Genomic DNA, 16,281 nt, shown 5'->3' with positions numbered 1-16,281 from the left:
GGAGGGGAAGAGGCAGCAGAGGAACATGTGATTGAAAATCTTGGTTGAGACCAGGTTAACTGAACTTTGACTTTTTAGATATCTCTGACCTGTTTTGGAACAGAGAAGGCTTGTGATCAGAAACTTAGTCTCTTCCCCCAGGGGGAGCCAGCGTTGCTAGTTTCTTGTGTGTCTTTCCAAATATATTCTATAAATAGAAATGCTAATCTAGAAGCCATGTGTCTAATAGATTCAAGTGTAAAGAGGCTAAAGGTCGGGACACAGATATCCGAGATGAGTATCTTGAATCCACAGGGGAAACCAAGGATGGAGAGAAGAAAAGCCAAATTGGGGCTGAATTTGGCAGTGCTTGGCTGGCAAATGATCACACTAGGAGTGGGAGGTGGGGTGAGTTGTGGGGGCAGAGGGAGGGTAGACTGGCAGCCAAGAAGATGGTTGGTCTCAGTATCACTGGGACTGCGGGAGGAAGAGGTGGCCTGGAGAGGATGTAAAGGGCAACTTGGAGCTAACTGGATGCAAGGCACCAGAGCGACTCCTGCAGGGTCACCTCGGAAACCTGATCATAGGGCGCAAGGGTCTGCAGTCTAGATGTGGCAGATTGTCCCCATAGCCCTCTGCCCAGAGTCTGCTCTCAGAAGTTGGTTGGCCTGAGGACCCTTGCTTTAGGCCAGGAGGCTGAGACTGCCTGAGGGAAAGGCCCTTGGGATACTTGAAAACCAGAGGACCTTTGTGGGTAGCTGCTTCAAGGAATCGTGGAACTTTGCCCTTGTCTCTTCCTAAGTGGCTCAGTGGTAAAGAACCTGCCTGCCGACACAGGAGATGCAGGAGAAGCAGATTCAATCCCTGGGTCGGGAAGATCCCCTGGAGTAGGAAATGGCAACCCATTCCAGTATTCTTACCTGGGAAATCCCATGGGCAGAGGAGCCTGGCAGAATACAGTCCATGGGGTGGCAAAGAATTGGACATGGCTGAGCATGCACGCAAGGAGTTGAAAACATCAGGCTCTGTTTTGCTACCTTGTAATTATTCCCTCATGCACCTGAGTTGTATACGGAGCAGAGCTGAAATGGTTGGAATATTCCCTCTGACATCATAGAATGAAAAAAGCAAGGAGCAGAATCGTATATGATGTGTCACAATATCTGTGTGGGAAATAGGGAATTAATATGTATATTTACACTTCTTTTTATATATTTGGAAAGATACACAAGAAACTGGTGACACTTGTTTCCCCTGGGGAGGGAAACTAAGTTTTTCTTGGGTTTTGCAGAAGAAATAAGGTTCCCTTGCAGGGGTGCCACTCCAAATAATTAACAAGGTCACAGTACTGGCACTGACCAGTCAGAACAGATACCTCCAAGTGTGCTGTACCCAGTCCCTGCCAGCTGACTATCTGCTGTCTTCTTGTGGTTCAAAAATAGAAGTCATATTAAAAAATAAATTGAATAGTTTTCTCTCCTTCTAAGCAGGGAGAGTTCTTACTCTTCATCCTTTTGAACCTTTAAGATTTTTAATATGTTGCCTATTCAAAAAAGCAAATTAAGAAGTTAAATAGAAAGGAAAGAAGGAAGGGAGGGAAGGAGAGAGGAAGGAAAGAAATGCCAGTTAGAAAAGCCATTGCTGGAGATGGAGCAGAGAGACCAGAGTTTAGATTCTGCGATTCCATAAGGAAGGGCTGGATTGCGCGTGAGGTGAGGGACAGCGGAGCCAGGTGAGTGGCCAGGGCTTCCTCAAGGCCTCTAAGGTTGTGTCTGAGGTAGTCCAGGGCTAGAAGCCCTGCTCTTCCTGTTCTCCTCTGAAATGCAGACTCAGTCTGTACTGGTTCAGTGTTCTCTCTGGTTCTAATGTGTATTTCTGAAACATGACATTAAACTGTAATAAGTAAATTTAAACCTCCTGAGCACATTCCGTGAGCATTCATTAGTTTGTAGTTTATATACTGACAACATATATTTATTGGATTTGTCTTTCTTCCCTTCACCTCATTCTGAATGGGTTCAGATTTTTAACATTCCCTCCTCTTCCGATTGTTAGAGTAATTCATACCATTGTCCAGAACTTGGATAATATAGAAAAGGACAAAAAAAAAAAACAAAAAACCCAGAAAACAAAAAGCAAAAACAGGAAAATCATCAGTAATCTCACCATCAAGAGACAACGGCTGTTATTCATGTTGAGATTTAAGTGGCTCTGGGGATTGTTGGTTTCCATTAGTTGGGGATTTTGTTAGAGTTTGACATTGGGCTGAGTGCTCAGGACTGGGAGGCCGTTGTTGCTGGCAGGGGAGCAGGGCCTGGACATTATTGCAGATCGTGTGCCTCTGTGTGGCTTTGCTGGCAGTGGTGGCGAGTGACGGTAGGACAGGAAGAAGGTGGATTCGATCTCATTTCAAAGGAAGACCAATCCATTTATTTTTTTTAAGAGGCTTGGCAGCTTGTGGGGTTTAGTTTGTTAAGGCACTGAAACCCTTGGTAGGAAATGGGCAGTGCTGAAAAATGATTTTTTTAGAACCTGTTTCCAGGTAGACCTGCGGGTCTTGCTAAGGGGATCAGAGTGACGGCTTTTAGAATTCGTCAAACTGATCCCTGGTGTTGTGGGCACGGATGCTGCTGCTTTCTTGCTTGCCCAGGAGAAATGCTGATCACCAGTGGACCTTGGTTTCTGGGAGGCAGGTGCTGAGGTGCTGCCAGGTTGCCATCCCACAGGGAGGAGCAGCCCTCCTTCAGCTGTAAGAGCCTCCTGTATGTGCTTTTCCTTAGGGAGGAATGGGAGCTGCCCTTCTGTCAGATCCTGACAAAATCGAGAAGGTAAGTCTTGCCCTTAAGAGGTCTCTTCAGCGTGCCTGTGAGCTAGAGCTGTTGGGAGCACCTTCCCTCCCCTCCCCTGAGATTGAGAGAATCACTCACTCCACCAGGGTCTGGTTTTTAAAAGACTTCCCGGTGATTTTGACATGCAGCCAGATTCAGGAACTCCTGAGCCATCCTGCAGCAGCCTTGGTGTTCCTGAAAAGCCCAGGGCTAGGGACGTGTCAGCCGAGAGCCAAGGGCCCTAAGAACTCATTTAGAACTACCTCTATATGCCTCTCTTCCTTCTGAGAAGATCATGAGAGCACAGGTCAGGCTACCTGTGGGTTGTGGACATGCTCAGTGGCCACATGTGTTGGGGCATAGGGTATTGGCCTCTCCCAATGGGTCCCCAGCACACTGACAGAGTCCACCATCAGTATGAGAGCAAGCCAAGCTAGGGCCATACAAGGTAAGCTGAGTTAGTCCCCTCTGGTCCCCTTCCCCTGTGATTCTGGTGGCCAGGTTTCCAAGGCGTTAGGGTCAGACTGATGTTTGCCACCCAGTGTTGTGAGCTGCCAAGGCATGTGGGAGTAACATTTTCTGTCACACCATATGCACCTTTGACTTTTCTCTGTCAGTTCACTAGCTTTCTCCTTGCTGTTCCTATTAGCTAGTTTGATTTCCTTTTCCTCCTCCATTCCCACTTCTGTCTCTGGGCCTTAAGCCCCACTAATGCCTCCCACATGCTAACAACATGGGATACGGCACCACTGATAAGAGGTGCCATTGCCATGTCAGCAGCTCAACCTTGTATATTCCTCCAGCCCCACTGTCTCTGGGGTCTAGGAAATCCAGCATATTTGTGATTTAGGGCCTTCTCATTTTTCCTGGGTATGGATAGGCACAGAAAATTACCTCAGACACCTTTCTGCAGGCTGGAGTGTATGTGGACAGTTGTGGGTGTCCACCCTTAGGGGAGGGGCCTCAATAGGGGGTGGTTTTCTTCACAACATGTATATACAGGCATTTCCGTTATCCTCTGGCCTCCTGGCTTCTCCCACCTATGCTGTTAGCTCTGTCTTCACCACTGCCCTTCTTTGGGCACGTTGCACACAAGAGGCAGCAGAATTCGCAGCTCACCTCAGAAGCTCACTTCATTTCTGTCTTAACTATTTTTAAGTGGCACCTGGGCCAGCAGGCCCTGTCTTGCCTGTAATCTGTCCTAACAGCCTAGCCTCTTGGTCCAATGTCTCCTGGAGGGCTCTGCCTTAGCCTGTCCCTGAGAGAGGCCTCCTTCGCTGGTTCTTGTAACCCGGCTGTCTGCTGCCCCCTCCTGTCTAGAACCAGACTGGCAATGGCTGCCTGAATGTCTCCTCTGCTCTGCTGGACAGGGATCTAGTTTCTTGGAAGAGGGCTCTTGGGATCACCTTCCCTCTAGCTTTCCTGGCCCAAAATTTTTGATGAGGGAAGAAGATAAAGATAGCAAGGTCACAGACACACAGTGTCATCTACCCCTTTCTTGGTCTCTGACTCTTGATCTGGTGTTGTTACTTCCCTGACACTTTCCTATGTGACTTTCTTGATCTGTCTTTGGAGTCCTTTGCAATTAATGTGCAAAATAAACCCTTTTAAGTAGGATGACAATGTTGTCTTTTCCTTTCCCAGTTTCTCTGCTGTATATCTGACTCCCCAAAAGGGAGGACAGGGCCCAGGACCTGTTCAAGCTCTCCTGTTCCTACACTTGGCAGACCCTGGCACAGCACTCAGGGAACATGCCTTCAGACAGGAATGGAGCTGTGAGCCATGTGTTCTCAACCAGTGTTAGGCCTCAGAATCATTTTGAGGAGAGACCATGTTGGACAGAGTCTTTTGAAAACATATATTCCTAAGCCCTGCTCCTGAACCCGGCCTTTCAGGAAAGATGAGGTGGAATCTATGGTGCTGCATTTCTTAGGCTCTCCAGCTGATTCTGATGCTTGTCCTGGCAAAGGATGACACTGTGTCCTGCACAGGCATGTATGTAGACCCAACCATACATTCATTCCCTCACTCATTCATTTACCAAATACATGTATACTGCTATGAACCAGGTAAGGGACTGCTGGGGCTGGGGCTCTAGTGGAGAAAAAAGGTGAGCTCCTTTCTTCACGGAGCTTCCATGTAGGTGGTGTGCAACAGATGCATTCACATGGACCCATACATGGACATAAATGCATCTTTGCCAGTGGGCCACACGGGTCTGGAGTGAAATTCATCGGTACAAGCAGCTGTGGTGATTATTCTGGAAGAGGCAGATGTTCTTGTGTTCTCCCCTACCATAGATCCTCAGCACTCTTGTGAAAGGGACGCGCAGACCTGTGACCTGCAAGATTCGCATCCTGCCATTGGTAAGGATGGTGTGTTACACCTGAAGGTCCATTTTCTCTGCAGATGTTGGTCGGGGGGTGTGAATGATTCCTGAGGGGACGAGTCAGGTTTGGAGGAGTGGGGAGATCTGAGCCCACTTTGGGAGCTGGCAGCTGCTCCCTGTGTGGCTGCAGTAACCACCCTGTGTGGCCCCATCCCTCAGCTGGAAGACACCCTGAGCCTTGTGAAACGGATAGAGAGGACCGGCATTGCCGCCATCGCGGTTCACGGGAGGTGAGTTGTCCCCTTGCTAGTGACCGACTTGCAGGGAGGTCCTCAGCCATTTTGATGCTTCTTCACCAGACCCCAGGCACCTACCAGCTTCTCTTCTATGTACCCAGCCTAGCTCTTTGCTTAGCTCTTTGACCCCCGCTGAATCTGGAGGGTAGTCCAACCCTTTCTGGGTTGCATTTTTCTTTGTTTCATTCATTGAGCATCTACTGTGTGGTAGAGACTGCACTGAGCTTTAGAGATACAGACATACCAAAGGGAAGGAGAAATGCCCCTACCCTCAGGATGTGCAAATGCTAGAGATCGAGTGATTTGCTCAAAACTGGGTCGTGCAGTCAGGAAGTGGTGGAACTAGAACTCTGCTTCTGAATCTCATTTTCTTTCCACTACATTCAGCTCTAGCTTTTCTCCCGAATGACCCCAGGCAGACCGCTGTTCTTTTATAGGCACCACCTCTTTTGTCTGCCCTCGTTGGACTACCAGCTGTCACAGGGACTGCTTTAAACAGTCCTTAGGTCTGTAGCGAATGTGTTCTCTGTTGAGAGCTGAGGTGTTGCTGAAGGCTATCCTTGGTTTCCCAGTCGAACTTGCTCCCTATGTCCAGGATGTACTTGTGTACCAAATCCCAGGTTGGCAAATGTCAGCTGGAGTGACCTCCCTTCTGAATGATGTTCCTTGTGAGTTCAAGGGTCTTATAGGAACAGCCCATTTCTTGCAGGTGTGTCTATTACAGCATTTTCAGAGAAGGGAACCCAGAACTTCAACATATAGAAACAGAGAAAAGCAGAGCTGTGTGTGTTGAAGCCAGCAGGGGGAGGTGAAAAGCCACACACCTGTACATACACACCCCTTCCAGAGGCAGCGGGCTCTGGGCTCAGATGCCTGGCTTCAAATCCCAGTTCTGCTGCTGGTTGGCTGTGTGTCCTTGGACAAGTTATTTAACCTCTCTGAGAACTACAGTCCTCATTTGGAAATTAAGATAGTTTCTGCTTTATAGGGTTGTCGCAAAGCTTTTACGAGATTGTGAATATACAGTCTTGGCATAGTGCCTGGCAGATGGTGTTCCCTGAATAAATAAAGCTATTTCTTTTTCCCAGTAATTGGGAAGACTAGGAAGACAGAATTGGGCAAGTTTAAAGAGGGACTTTCTGGCTATCAAAGCTGTTAAGGATGGGTTAGAATTGGGCTGCTAGGGGTGTGGGAAGGTGGAGGTGGAGGCTGGATTGATGGGACTTTCTTGGGCCCCAGGGGCCCTGACACTTTGGTTAAGGAGTATAGCAGAGGGACACCATAGACAGGGCCTGGGCAAGGGCTGTTTGGTCGGCCATCTGGTTCGCCCGTGAGCACAGCTCAGGTTGGGGTTTACCTTAGCATCCCTAAGACTCATTCACTCATACACAGGAACTTCTTGCAGCTGATCTTAGATTCAGGGGCCTCGGGCTGTGGCCCCGCCTTCCCGTGACCCTTGGTGACAGCCCTGGTCTGTGGCCTGCCCGTGCCAGCTGCCTCTCCCCAGGATCAGCTGCCCAGCTTGACTTCAGCACAGGCAGCTGTGTGGGAGTGGCCCGTCTGAGTGGCGGCAGCTGTTCCCTGTCCCCCGGGAAGGGCAAGACCAGGACAGTAGGGGCAGCATTCTTAGGGCTGTGTCCCTCATCTCTGGCAGAGACGAGGAGAAGTTGGGGGTGGCCGTGTGACCACCCTCATCGGCTCCCGATAGCCACGCCTCACCTGCGGGCCTCTGAGGGCTGGATGCGGTGTGTACCCGTGCTGCCCCTGCCTTCTGCAGCTGGGGTCAGGGAGAGCCCTGCCTTGTAGCCTGGAGCCCTGTCCCTGCTGGCCACGTAGCCTTTCTGAGTGCCAGCAGGGAGGACTGTCGGGCCTGGCTCACATCACTGGGGCTCATTGTGACGCAGCCTTTGGCATTTAGCCCCCAGCCCCATCTCTTTATCTCCAAGGAAGCGAGAGGAGCGGCCCCAGCACCCTGTCAGCTGCGAAGCCATCAAAGCCATCGCCGAAACCCTCTCCATTCCCGTCATAGCCAAGTAAGCCTCCCTTCCTCCTTGTTTGTTCTTTCATGCCTCATTTTACTCAGAGGGACTTTAACTGACAAACAGAAAATGGAATGAGATAGCATCAGAAAAATGACCCTCAGGGAAAAGAAGACAAGAATGTGGCAAAAATGAACTTGGGAACAAGGCTGAAAAGTGTCGGTCATGTCCCTTGGCCTCTGGCGAGCAGCCGACATAAGTATGTGGTAGGTAGGAGCCCAGGGCATTCTGATGGAAGGGTCGAGGTGGGAGCGTTTAGGGAGAGAGCAAGAAAGGGGCTGCCGAAAGGCCCCCGGGGAAGGTGGCGTCACACCAGGGCTAGGTGTGTGGGGTGTAGGGGGAGGCGATCCATGCCAGAGCACAGAGAGCCGCGGCTCAGGGCCAGGAGGCAGGTCACAGGCCAAAGCCCAGGTCCTGGCAGGTGTCAGGGACTGATGACCAGCCTGCCGGCTCAGCAGTGGGGCAGCAGTGTCCTGGTGTCACCAGGGAGCTGGCCTGTGTCAGCCAGTTGGGAGTCCAGCTCAGCCCTGTTCCTGCCCAATGGCAGGTTGGAAACAGAGATGTTCTAAAGCCCTGATGGAAGTCCTGCCTGCCTGGAGTCAGGGAGTGGGAAGCTAAGGCAGGGGTGGGGGTGGTGGTGGCAGCCAGGCCCACTTTGCCCAGGCCAAGGTGGGTTAGTGGTGGCTTGGAGAGAGGATGGGGCTGCTCAAGACCCTAGATGCTGTTGCTACCCGAGAGAGCTCCTCCACCCATCATCCCACACACAGTGCTGTCTCTGAGCTGAGGGTACCACCTGGCTCCTGATGAAACAGGCAAAGAGCAGTTTCCAAGTGGCCATAGCATGGCCTGAAGGGAAGTTGCGACCTTACCAGGCCTCCTTCCTTCCTCTCACGACCGCCCTGCATCTGTTCCCTTTCTAGGGTTTAATCCAGCCATTAGTGGACATGTAGGGCCCCAGCCTGGGGCTTTTCCTGTCATCCCTGTATCCATGTACAGATACCTGTCCTTCGGACATGGGCTGGCTTTAGTCACTGTTGAGGATGGGGGGCTGGGGAGGGTAATGTTCCTGAGTACCTGTGAAGTGCCAGGCACGGTCTGGGCTGCCGTACTCTATCATCTCACTCACTGTTCCTGGCCCCACAGCAGGGTGCGTGTTGTGCTCTCCAGTCTCTGAAGCTGTCATAGCTGAAGGGCTTGGCCAAAGCCACATACTTAATAAGCAGCAGATCCAGGAGTTGCCTGTTTCTGACAATGCTGGTACGAGGCTGGGGCTACCTTCACCAACCCCCTATCTCCGCCGGCTGTTGCTTTTCAGTGGAGGATCTCACGACCACATCCAAGGGTATTTGGATATAGAGGACTTCCGACGAGCCACGGCAGCCTCTTCAGTGATGGTGGCCCGGGCGGCCATGTGGAACCCGTCCATCTTCCTCAAGGAGGGTCCACGGCCCTTGGAAGAGGTCATGCAGAAGTACATCAGATATGTACGTCTACACACTTTTTCACAACAAACTTTTCTGTCTGTCTGCCCGCTTTCTGCAGAAAGTGCTTTGGGTGAGCCTCCGGTCCCCGGCAGCCCATGTGGTTCCTCTCTTTTTCTTTGTTGTGTTGCGAGGCATTGGGTTTTCCTGGCTGCAGTGTGAAGAGTGGGCTGCTGGTGGGGAGGGGGTCATGGCCCTACCGTCACCCTCTTCTAAAGCCTCCAAGGTGTGGGGGTCATCGCACGGGCCTCTGGATCCCAGATGCTGTCGGGGCCTCTAACCCATGATACCTTTCTCTAAGTCCCTGTCACCCCTCTGCCCTCCGTGTGCACAGTGACAGTGCCAGTGGGTAGGCACTTCAGCAGCCACAGCCAGGAGTAGCCATCATAGTGGCTGTTGCTGACAGGTTCTGTCCATAAAGACGTGTCACCTGGCCATCAGTCATAATCACTTCTCAAGCTCTTCTCTTGTAATTCTCAGAAAGCAAAAAAAGCAAAATGTAATTCCCAGTTAGGCTACTTCCTCTGATTCAGGAAGTAGCCTAACTTTAACCCTTTCCTTGGGGAATAGCTTTTTCTTCTCACCAGGATGGTGATGATAGTGCCAGGGCATTTCCTGTAAAGGAGTTTTTTGTTACCTACTGTGTCTCATTGGCATAGCCCTGGCACCCTGTGGGACTATGTGACTAGCTGTGTGTGTGTGACTGTCGGCAGAGACAGTGAATGGTCCGCAGACTGCCCCCCTCCTCTTCAGTCCTGAAGCCCCCCACCCACCTGGGGGGTCAGGACACCCAGGAGGCCATGACCGTGCCTGGGCAATTGTGGCTGCCATGACATGTGGGTGTCCTCAGTGCTGAGCAAGCTGGGGGTCGGGGAGGCCCTGAGGCCAGTGCCCAGAGCCGGCAGCCTCTGTTCTCAAGCCTCTTTTGCTCATTGCTGCAGCCTTCATCCCCTTGGTCCCAGATGTCCTATTGGCCAGGTTAGAGACCACCAGGTTCTCTGACGGCCTGGGTCAGCCAGAGGTGAGGGGCTGGGCTCAGCCTAGGTGGGCTGGCTGGTGGCCTGTGGCTGGGATGGCACAGTCAATAGAGCCAAGCTCTCTCACTGGCTGAATGGTGATGGTATCTTTCCTGAACAGCCCGTCCCTTGGCAGCACCTCACGAGGGTGTATTGGGCCAGAGAAAGGGAGTGGCTTTCCAGCACAGGCAGGGCTGCTTCTGGTCCAGCCAGGTGCCTCTGTCCCAAACAAGCTGAGTCAAGGCCTTGCCGCCGGCCGGGACTTACCCCTGGGTCTCTGCTTTGTTGTGACGCACTGAGGCAAGGCCTGAAGACACAGGCCTAGGTGGAGGGATTAGAAGAGTGTAGGGGGTGAGTGGTGGAGGGGTGGGTTCTGGGGGGCTGGGGCACCCTTCGACCCTTGCTCTCCTGCCCTCCCCAGCCAGGCCAACTTCCACTGGGCATCCCCAGGCACTCAACTTGCCTCCTTGAGCCTGCATTTCCCCATCTGAGTAGTGATACCCATTTGTCGAGCTCATAACACATGTGAGCATGCTTGGTCCATGATGCTGGGTTTTCCCACGTTGGGGGAAGTTGTAGACAGGCTGTTTAAGATGTGGGAGTGGCAGGTGCCCGCCAGGGTTATAAGGAGTAAAGGAATCTCACTCCTGTCCTAGGGCTGGTCCTGCCACACCAGCGCTTGGCTGTTCCCTGCTCCCCGCCATGGAAGATACTTGGCAGCAGGTCTTCCATGGTAGCTGATGTGGGAGCAGCTCCCTGCACATCTGGACCTTGGTCAGGCTGTCCGGTAGAGTGTTCTTCTGACCGGGGCCTTGGCTGTAACCCTCAAGCCTTGTGTCACTAACCAGAGGAGTAGATGGCCAAGGTGGAGGTGGCTGTTTTGTGGGGGCCTCAGCTCCAGGCCCCTCTCAGGTCTCCTTGGAGCCACTTTCCCCACTGTCAGAGCAGCGCAGGCCTCAGAGCCTGCCTGGGCAGTAGTGGGGCTCACAGCAGTTCTTCTCGCAGGCTGTGCAGTATGACAACCACTACACCAACACCAAGTACTGCTTGTGCCAGATGCTGCGAGAACAGCTGGAATCACCTCAGGGAAGGTTACTCCACGCTGCCCAGTCTTCCCAGGAAATTTGGTGAGAGGGGCAACAGGCTGTCATGCCCCAGACCTGATCCTGAGCCCTAAACTGACTACTAGGGGACCCTGGGGGTGGATTTGCAGAATCCAGATGCAGGCTACAGCTTTGCCGCACAGATGGGGGTACTTGCAAAGCTTTAGAACCTACCATCCCTGGACTGATCTCAGCAGCAGAATTTTGGAAACTAGGGCAGCAGTGGGATGGAGGAAGGTGAGGGCTGGACTTGGGAATCCCTGGGGAGGAAGGGGCTTTCCTGGTCACAGATCTATCACATGCCAGGCCACCAGGATCCAATGGTTAGGAGACTTGGGGTCTTAGAATGGAACCCCCTGTGCCCACGCCTTCACCCCATCTAGAGGCCACCCCTTGGTTCTCTAGATCTGCTGGAGCTCCAATTCAGGTGGTAGACTTTGGGGGCCATCACAACCTGGCCTCATGCCCGTCCCCTGTGTTTGTACGGGGCTTTCCTGCCTGGATGCTCTCTCCCCTGCACATTTGCTGTCTTTACCCTCCTTCCCCCAGAGAAGGCTTTCTGGACCAGGCTTGCCCTCAGGCAGCCTCCAGTCCTTAAGATGCTCCCAGAGGGAAGAGCCTTGCCAGAACCTTCCTCCTCTCCCTGGGCTTATGGTGCTCAGTCTGTCCTTCTCCCATTTGGCTTAACCAGCTCGACCTCAGTACCTTGTGAGCTTGGGGATAACTCTCAAGAATATCACTCTGTCGCTCTGGGTGGTACCTCTTTTTATGTTTGGCCTAACTGTTTGTGGTCAGGGCGGGAAGTGGGGAACCAAGCAGTGGTCAGGCCTCCGTGTCTTCCTCCCGTGGGCCCACGTGAGAATGAGACTGTGCATACCCCCAATGTTTGGTCTGTGTAGCTTACCTCACCCACTGCCGGCTGGGGACACCTGCCTGTGTGTTCCTCCTTGGAAGAAAGGCTGCAGTGACGTTTGGAACCTTTTCCACCCAGCCCAGCCCGCTCTCCAGTGCTCACGCTTAGGGGGCACCTGCTCCATTCTCCATGTGCTAGTTCAGGCTGATCACAGGGAGGTGTAGGAAGCACCTTCCAATGGCTCAACCCTGGTGGTGTTCCAGTGCATGTAGGGGACATTTCTCAGTGGCGGGCCCTGGGTTTCTGCAGCAGTTTCCTGAGCGCTGGCTGCACTAAGGGTCTTGCCCTACTCTTCTCATCCCTTCAAAGTGAGGCCTTTGGCCTTGGTGCCTTCTATGAGGAGACCACACGAGAGCTGGATGCCCGGCGGGCCAAACTTTTGGCCAGGAGCCCAGAGGAAGCAGAGGAACCAGCTGAAGACACTTCTGGTATCATTAAGATGGCCATCAAGTTTGACCGGTAGGTCTCCAGCTTGGGCCAGGGCCAGTCCTCAGGTCTGACTGGGCCAGCAAGCTGGCTGGTTAATGCCAAGCCATGGGACCACAGGCCTCCTTTATTTTGGACGCTTGTTCTCAGTTTTCAGCAACCCAAAGAAGGCACTTTGGAGAAGACAGTCCCTGAAAGTCCAGGCATTGCTGTCAGGGTATGCATGCTGTCCCAAGGGTGACTAAACTATACCTTTTTCCAGACCCATCCCCTCCCACAACTCAATCTGGAGAGACTTGTCCCCTTCTGTTACTGAAAATATGTGTTTTCTCCCTGAAAAAGTAGTGAAAGTATTAGTCGCTCAGTAATGTCTGACTCTTTGTGACTCCATGGACTGTAGCCTGGCAAGCTCCTCTGTCCATGGAATTCTCCAGACAAGAATACTAGAGTGGGTTGCCATTTCCTTCTACAGGGGATCTTCCTGACCCAGGGATTGAACCCAGGTCTCCCGCATTGCAAGCAGATTCTTTACCATTTGAGTCACCAGGGAAGCCCCGGTTTTTACCTTGGTCCTCAGGAATTAGCTGCCCATAAGAAGCTCCAAAAGAGCCTCAGGCCCTGAGCCCTTATCTAGCTGAACAGTCCACCCCTCACTGCCCCTTGTTAGGCCTGTGGTGCTGTCTCTAGGCAGAAGTAGCCTCAGGCCAATTATTGCCTCAGCCAGTGACTCAGCTTCAAATGGGGCCCTGGCCCTTATCCTCTGTGATCTAGGATCTGAACCTTTCTCTGGTCCCCAGACCCAGACAAGGAGTCAGTCTTGTCTGGCAGGGACTTGGGAGGCGGGATGTGGGCTCAACTGTTGGGCAGTCATACCCCGGGAGAGCTCCTGGTGGGAAGTTGGAATATGGTGCTTCTGTCCATGTCACCACCTGGCTCTGGAGTCAGGGTCCACTGAGCCCACTGACACTCAGGGGACATAATCGGGGTGGAGCTAGAGCCTGAGACCATTGTATGACAACCTTGCTCCCCACTCCTACACACTCCCTCCTGAGGTTGTCTTGAGAGGCAAATGGTACCTCCCTTCTTGGCTGTTTAAGGCTGTTTTCCAGGCTGGAGTGCACTTCCCACCCTGATTCCCCTCCCCAAGCAGCTGAAGCCTATCTTCCCTTCAGGTAGAACGCAGACCCTGAGCTGCAGGTGGGACAGAAGCAGGAGATTCAGGGACTCAGAGCAGGAGCCCTGAGGCAGCAGTCTGTGGTCTCAGTTCCTGCAGCTCCTCCAGGCACTGAGTCAGGCTCCTGCTGAGGAATGCAGTGCTGATGGTCGGTGGGTCCTGACCCCTTCCCCGCCTCTCTCCAGGCGAGCATATTCACCCCAGATCACCCCCAAGATGTGCCTGCTGGAGTGGTGCCGGAGGGAGAAGCTGGCACAGCCGGTGTATGAAACGGTGAGTTCCTGGCTGTGTCCCGCCCTCGTCCAGCCCATGCACTCCCGCTGCCGCCGTGCCCCCAGCCCGCCCATAGCTCCGCCTGGGCTCCAGGCCACTTGGCTGGAGCCTGGTGTTGCCTTCTGTGGGCTGGTTGCCACTAGTTCCTTCCCGGTGACGGTGGCCCTACTATCTAGTTCTGGCCACTTTCATAAAACTGAACTAGACACTTAAGTAAGTAGTGCTCAGGCCAGTCCCTTCTGGTGGCATTGCCTGGGCAGGGGTCTCGTCTCTGGAAAGGGCTGTCTGGCTTAGGAAGGATGATCCAACCTAAAAGTTAGACTGACGGGTTTTTGGACCAGGCCTCAGCCAATGGGGCACAGAATTGGGCCCCCCACATCTGGGCCCCTCAGTGGAAACTTTGAGATAGTCTTGCTTCACTTCCTTTGGTCCCCATGGCCGTGCCTGTTTAGGTTGCCCTGTTTCTTCTGTACTGGCCTGTGGACCTCCAAGCTTGTATCTTCTGGGCCTGGTGTCCCCCTCTGCCAGAGTGACTTTTCCAAACGAACCTGACTCTGTCTGCCTTGCTCACATCCTCATCAGCTCCCCAGCGCCTTTGGGATCCAACCCTCCCACCTCAGCACAGAGCACACGTGCCCCACATGTCTTTCCACTTCAGGTCGTGCCCACTCAGCTCCCCACCCACCACTCCACCTGGTCGCTCTGCCTGGTGTACTTTCTGTGCCCCTGTCCTTGTCCCCTCTCACCCCTTTGCCATCTGGTGAGTTCCTCCTCACCGAGGGGACCTGGCCCATCCAGATGTCAGCGGGAGAAAGCTCCACAGTCACGCGCAGCTGAGGGCTGTGATGGCCTTTCGCTTAGGTCCATGACAGAACCCCTGACACACTGGGATGTCGTTGACTGTGTATCTGCCTTTCTTCCCTGGAAGATGCATACAGGCCCTTCAGGGGAGGAGCATGTGATAGAGGTAGCCTTCGTGTGACTTAGGTGAAGGTACTTCTTTTCTCTGCCTTAGTTGTGACCCTGGCAGGTGGGCCTCCAGGGCTTGGCTGTCTGGCTCTCATGCAGCTGTCCCTGTTTCCTTTGCTCTCTCTGTTCCAGGTCCAGCGCCCCCTGGATCGCCTCTTCTGTTCTGTTGTCACTGTTGCTGAACAAAAGTACCAGTCTACCTTGTGGTGAGTTTTCTCATCAGTGGGCATGAGGCTTAGTGGCAGGGCCTGATCGTTGCATTGGCCTGGGAGGGTTAGGGGGACCCGTGTACCTAGATAGTGGTATCCCTGGGTGATGACCCCTTCCCCAGTTTTGTCAGAATTTCTGCCAAGGGTGTATAGAGTCAAGCCTCTCAGCCTGTAACCAGTCTGCCTGTCTCCCTGATTTATTGCCCCTTACCTCGTCTACCCAGGGACAAGTCCAAGAAACTGGCGGAGCAGGCTGCAGCCATCGTTTGTCTGCGGAGCCAGGGCCTCCCAGAGGGTCGGCTGGGTGAGGAGAGCCCCTCCTTGCACAAGCGCAAGCGGGAGGCCCTTGACCAAGACCCTGGGGACCCCAGAACTCAGGAGCCAGCCATGCCTGGGGAGCTGTGCAAGAAGCCTTTTGTAGCCTTGGCAAGTGGTCAAGAGAGCCCCCTGGAAGGCTGGTGACCACTGTCCTTCCCTGGTCAGCCCCTCCCTGGGCCTGGCCCTAGGATGGCTGTGGGTGCAGAGCACCAGCCAGATGCCATTGGACAATTTTCTGCCCCTGCTGGACAGGAATTGAGAGGTTCTGGCTTGGGTCAGCAGCCTGGAGCACAGGCTAAGGGGTGCCCAGAGTGTCCCTCTCCCTCAGTGGGTCTGAGCAGCAGATCAACCTCAGTATTTTCTTTGAAAACAGGAGCTCTCAGGTGGCACCTCCCCAACCTGACATTGGTACAGTGCAATAAAGACACCCACCACCCTTACCCTCGGCTGGCTGCTTCAGCCTGGCTCTTTACCCATGGATGGATGTCTTGGCATTAGTCTGCTTCCAGCCTCTGGACAGAGCTGGGGCTTCCTGAAGCATTTCTCCTACCCATCCTAGATGGAGGTGGGGGATGGGGTATCACCTTTAATGCTCACTGGACTCCTGGACTCAAGTTGAGCCAGGAAAGCCCAAGAGGCCCATTTTGCAGATGCTAAACCTGAGGCACTGGCCATCAATTGGCTTTCCTGATGAGAGATGAGATGGAATCTAGGGGAACTGTTAGGGTATCTGGTACCCTAGTAAGGGACCAGGTCAGGCGAGTGGCTGGGTAGGGGGTGCTCAGTGTGATCCACCCCACCTAGCTGGAGTTCAGACCTATGAGGCACCCGCTCTGGGCAGAGGACACGGGAGACTGCTGATGACAGCAATCTGGGGCCCTTGTGATTGCCCGCCCACACGCCACTGCTCACTACCACTACCAGCACC

At 53.3% G+C, this 16,281-nt stretch overlaps 1 protein-coding gene across 4 annotated transcripts in view; it reads left to right on the top strand.

The window, feature by feature from the left end:
• DUS2 (dihydrouridine synthase 2) overlaps positions 1-15,800 on the top strand; it is a 32,051-nt gene extending 16,251 nt beyond the window's left edge. For 2 of the 4 annotated variants that reach the window (XM_027516195.1, XM_027516193.1), the window contains 10 exons: positions 2,760-2,807; positions 5,108-5,173; positions 5,356-5,426; positions 7,379-7,465; positions 8,787-8,955; positions 10,974-11,095; positions 12,294-12,443; positions 13,770-13,857; positions 14,959-15,032; positions 15,260-15,800. In XM_027516195.1, coding sequence (XP_027371996.1) covers positions 2,760-2,807; positions 5,108-5,173; positions 5,356-5,426; positions 7,379-7,465; positions 8,787-8,955; positions 10,974-11,095; positions 12,294-12,443; positions 13,770-13,857; positions 14,959-15,032; positions 15,260-15,497 — 1,113 coding nt within the window. In that variant the 3' untranslated portion in view covers positions 15,498-15,800. The remainder of the gene's footprint in view (positions 1-2,759; positions 2,808-5,107; positions 5,174-5,355; positions 5,427-7,378; positions 7,466-8,786; positions 8,956-10,973; positions 11,096-12,293; positions 12,444-13,769; positions 13,858-14,958; positions 15,033-15,259) is intronic. The other 2 variants (XM_027516192.1, XM_027516194.1) reach the window with 1 other exon arrangement.
• The last annotated feature ends 481 nt before the right edge of the window (positions 15,801-16,281 follow it).

This window comes from Bos indicus x Bos taurus, chromosome 18, assembly GCF_003369695.1.
Source record: "Bos indicus x Bos taurus breed Angus x Brahman F1 hybrid chromosome 18, Bos_hybrid_MaternalHap_v2.0, whole genome shotgun sequence".
Classification (NCBI taxonomy): Eukaryota; Metazoa; Chordata; class Mammalia; order Artiodactyla; family Bovidae; genus Bos; species Bos indicus x Bos taurus.
The sequence above is the reverse complement of the archived record's forward strand: the minus strand, read 5'-3'. Positions and strand labels throughout refer to the sequence as shown.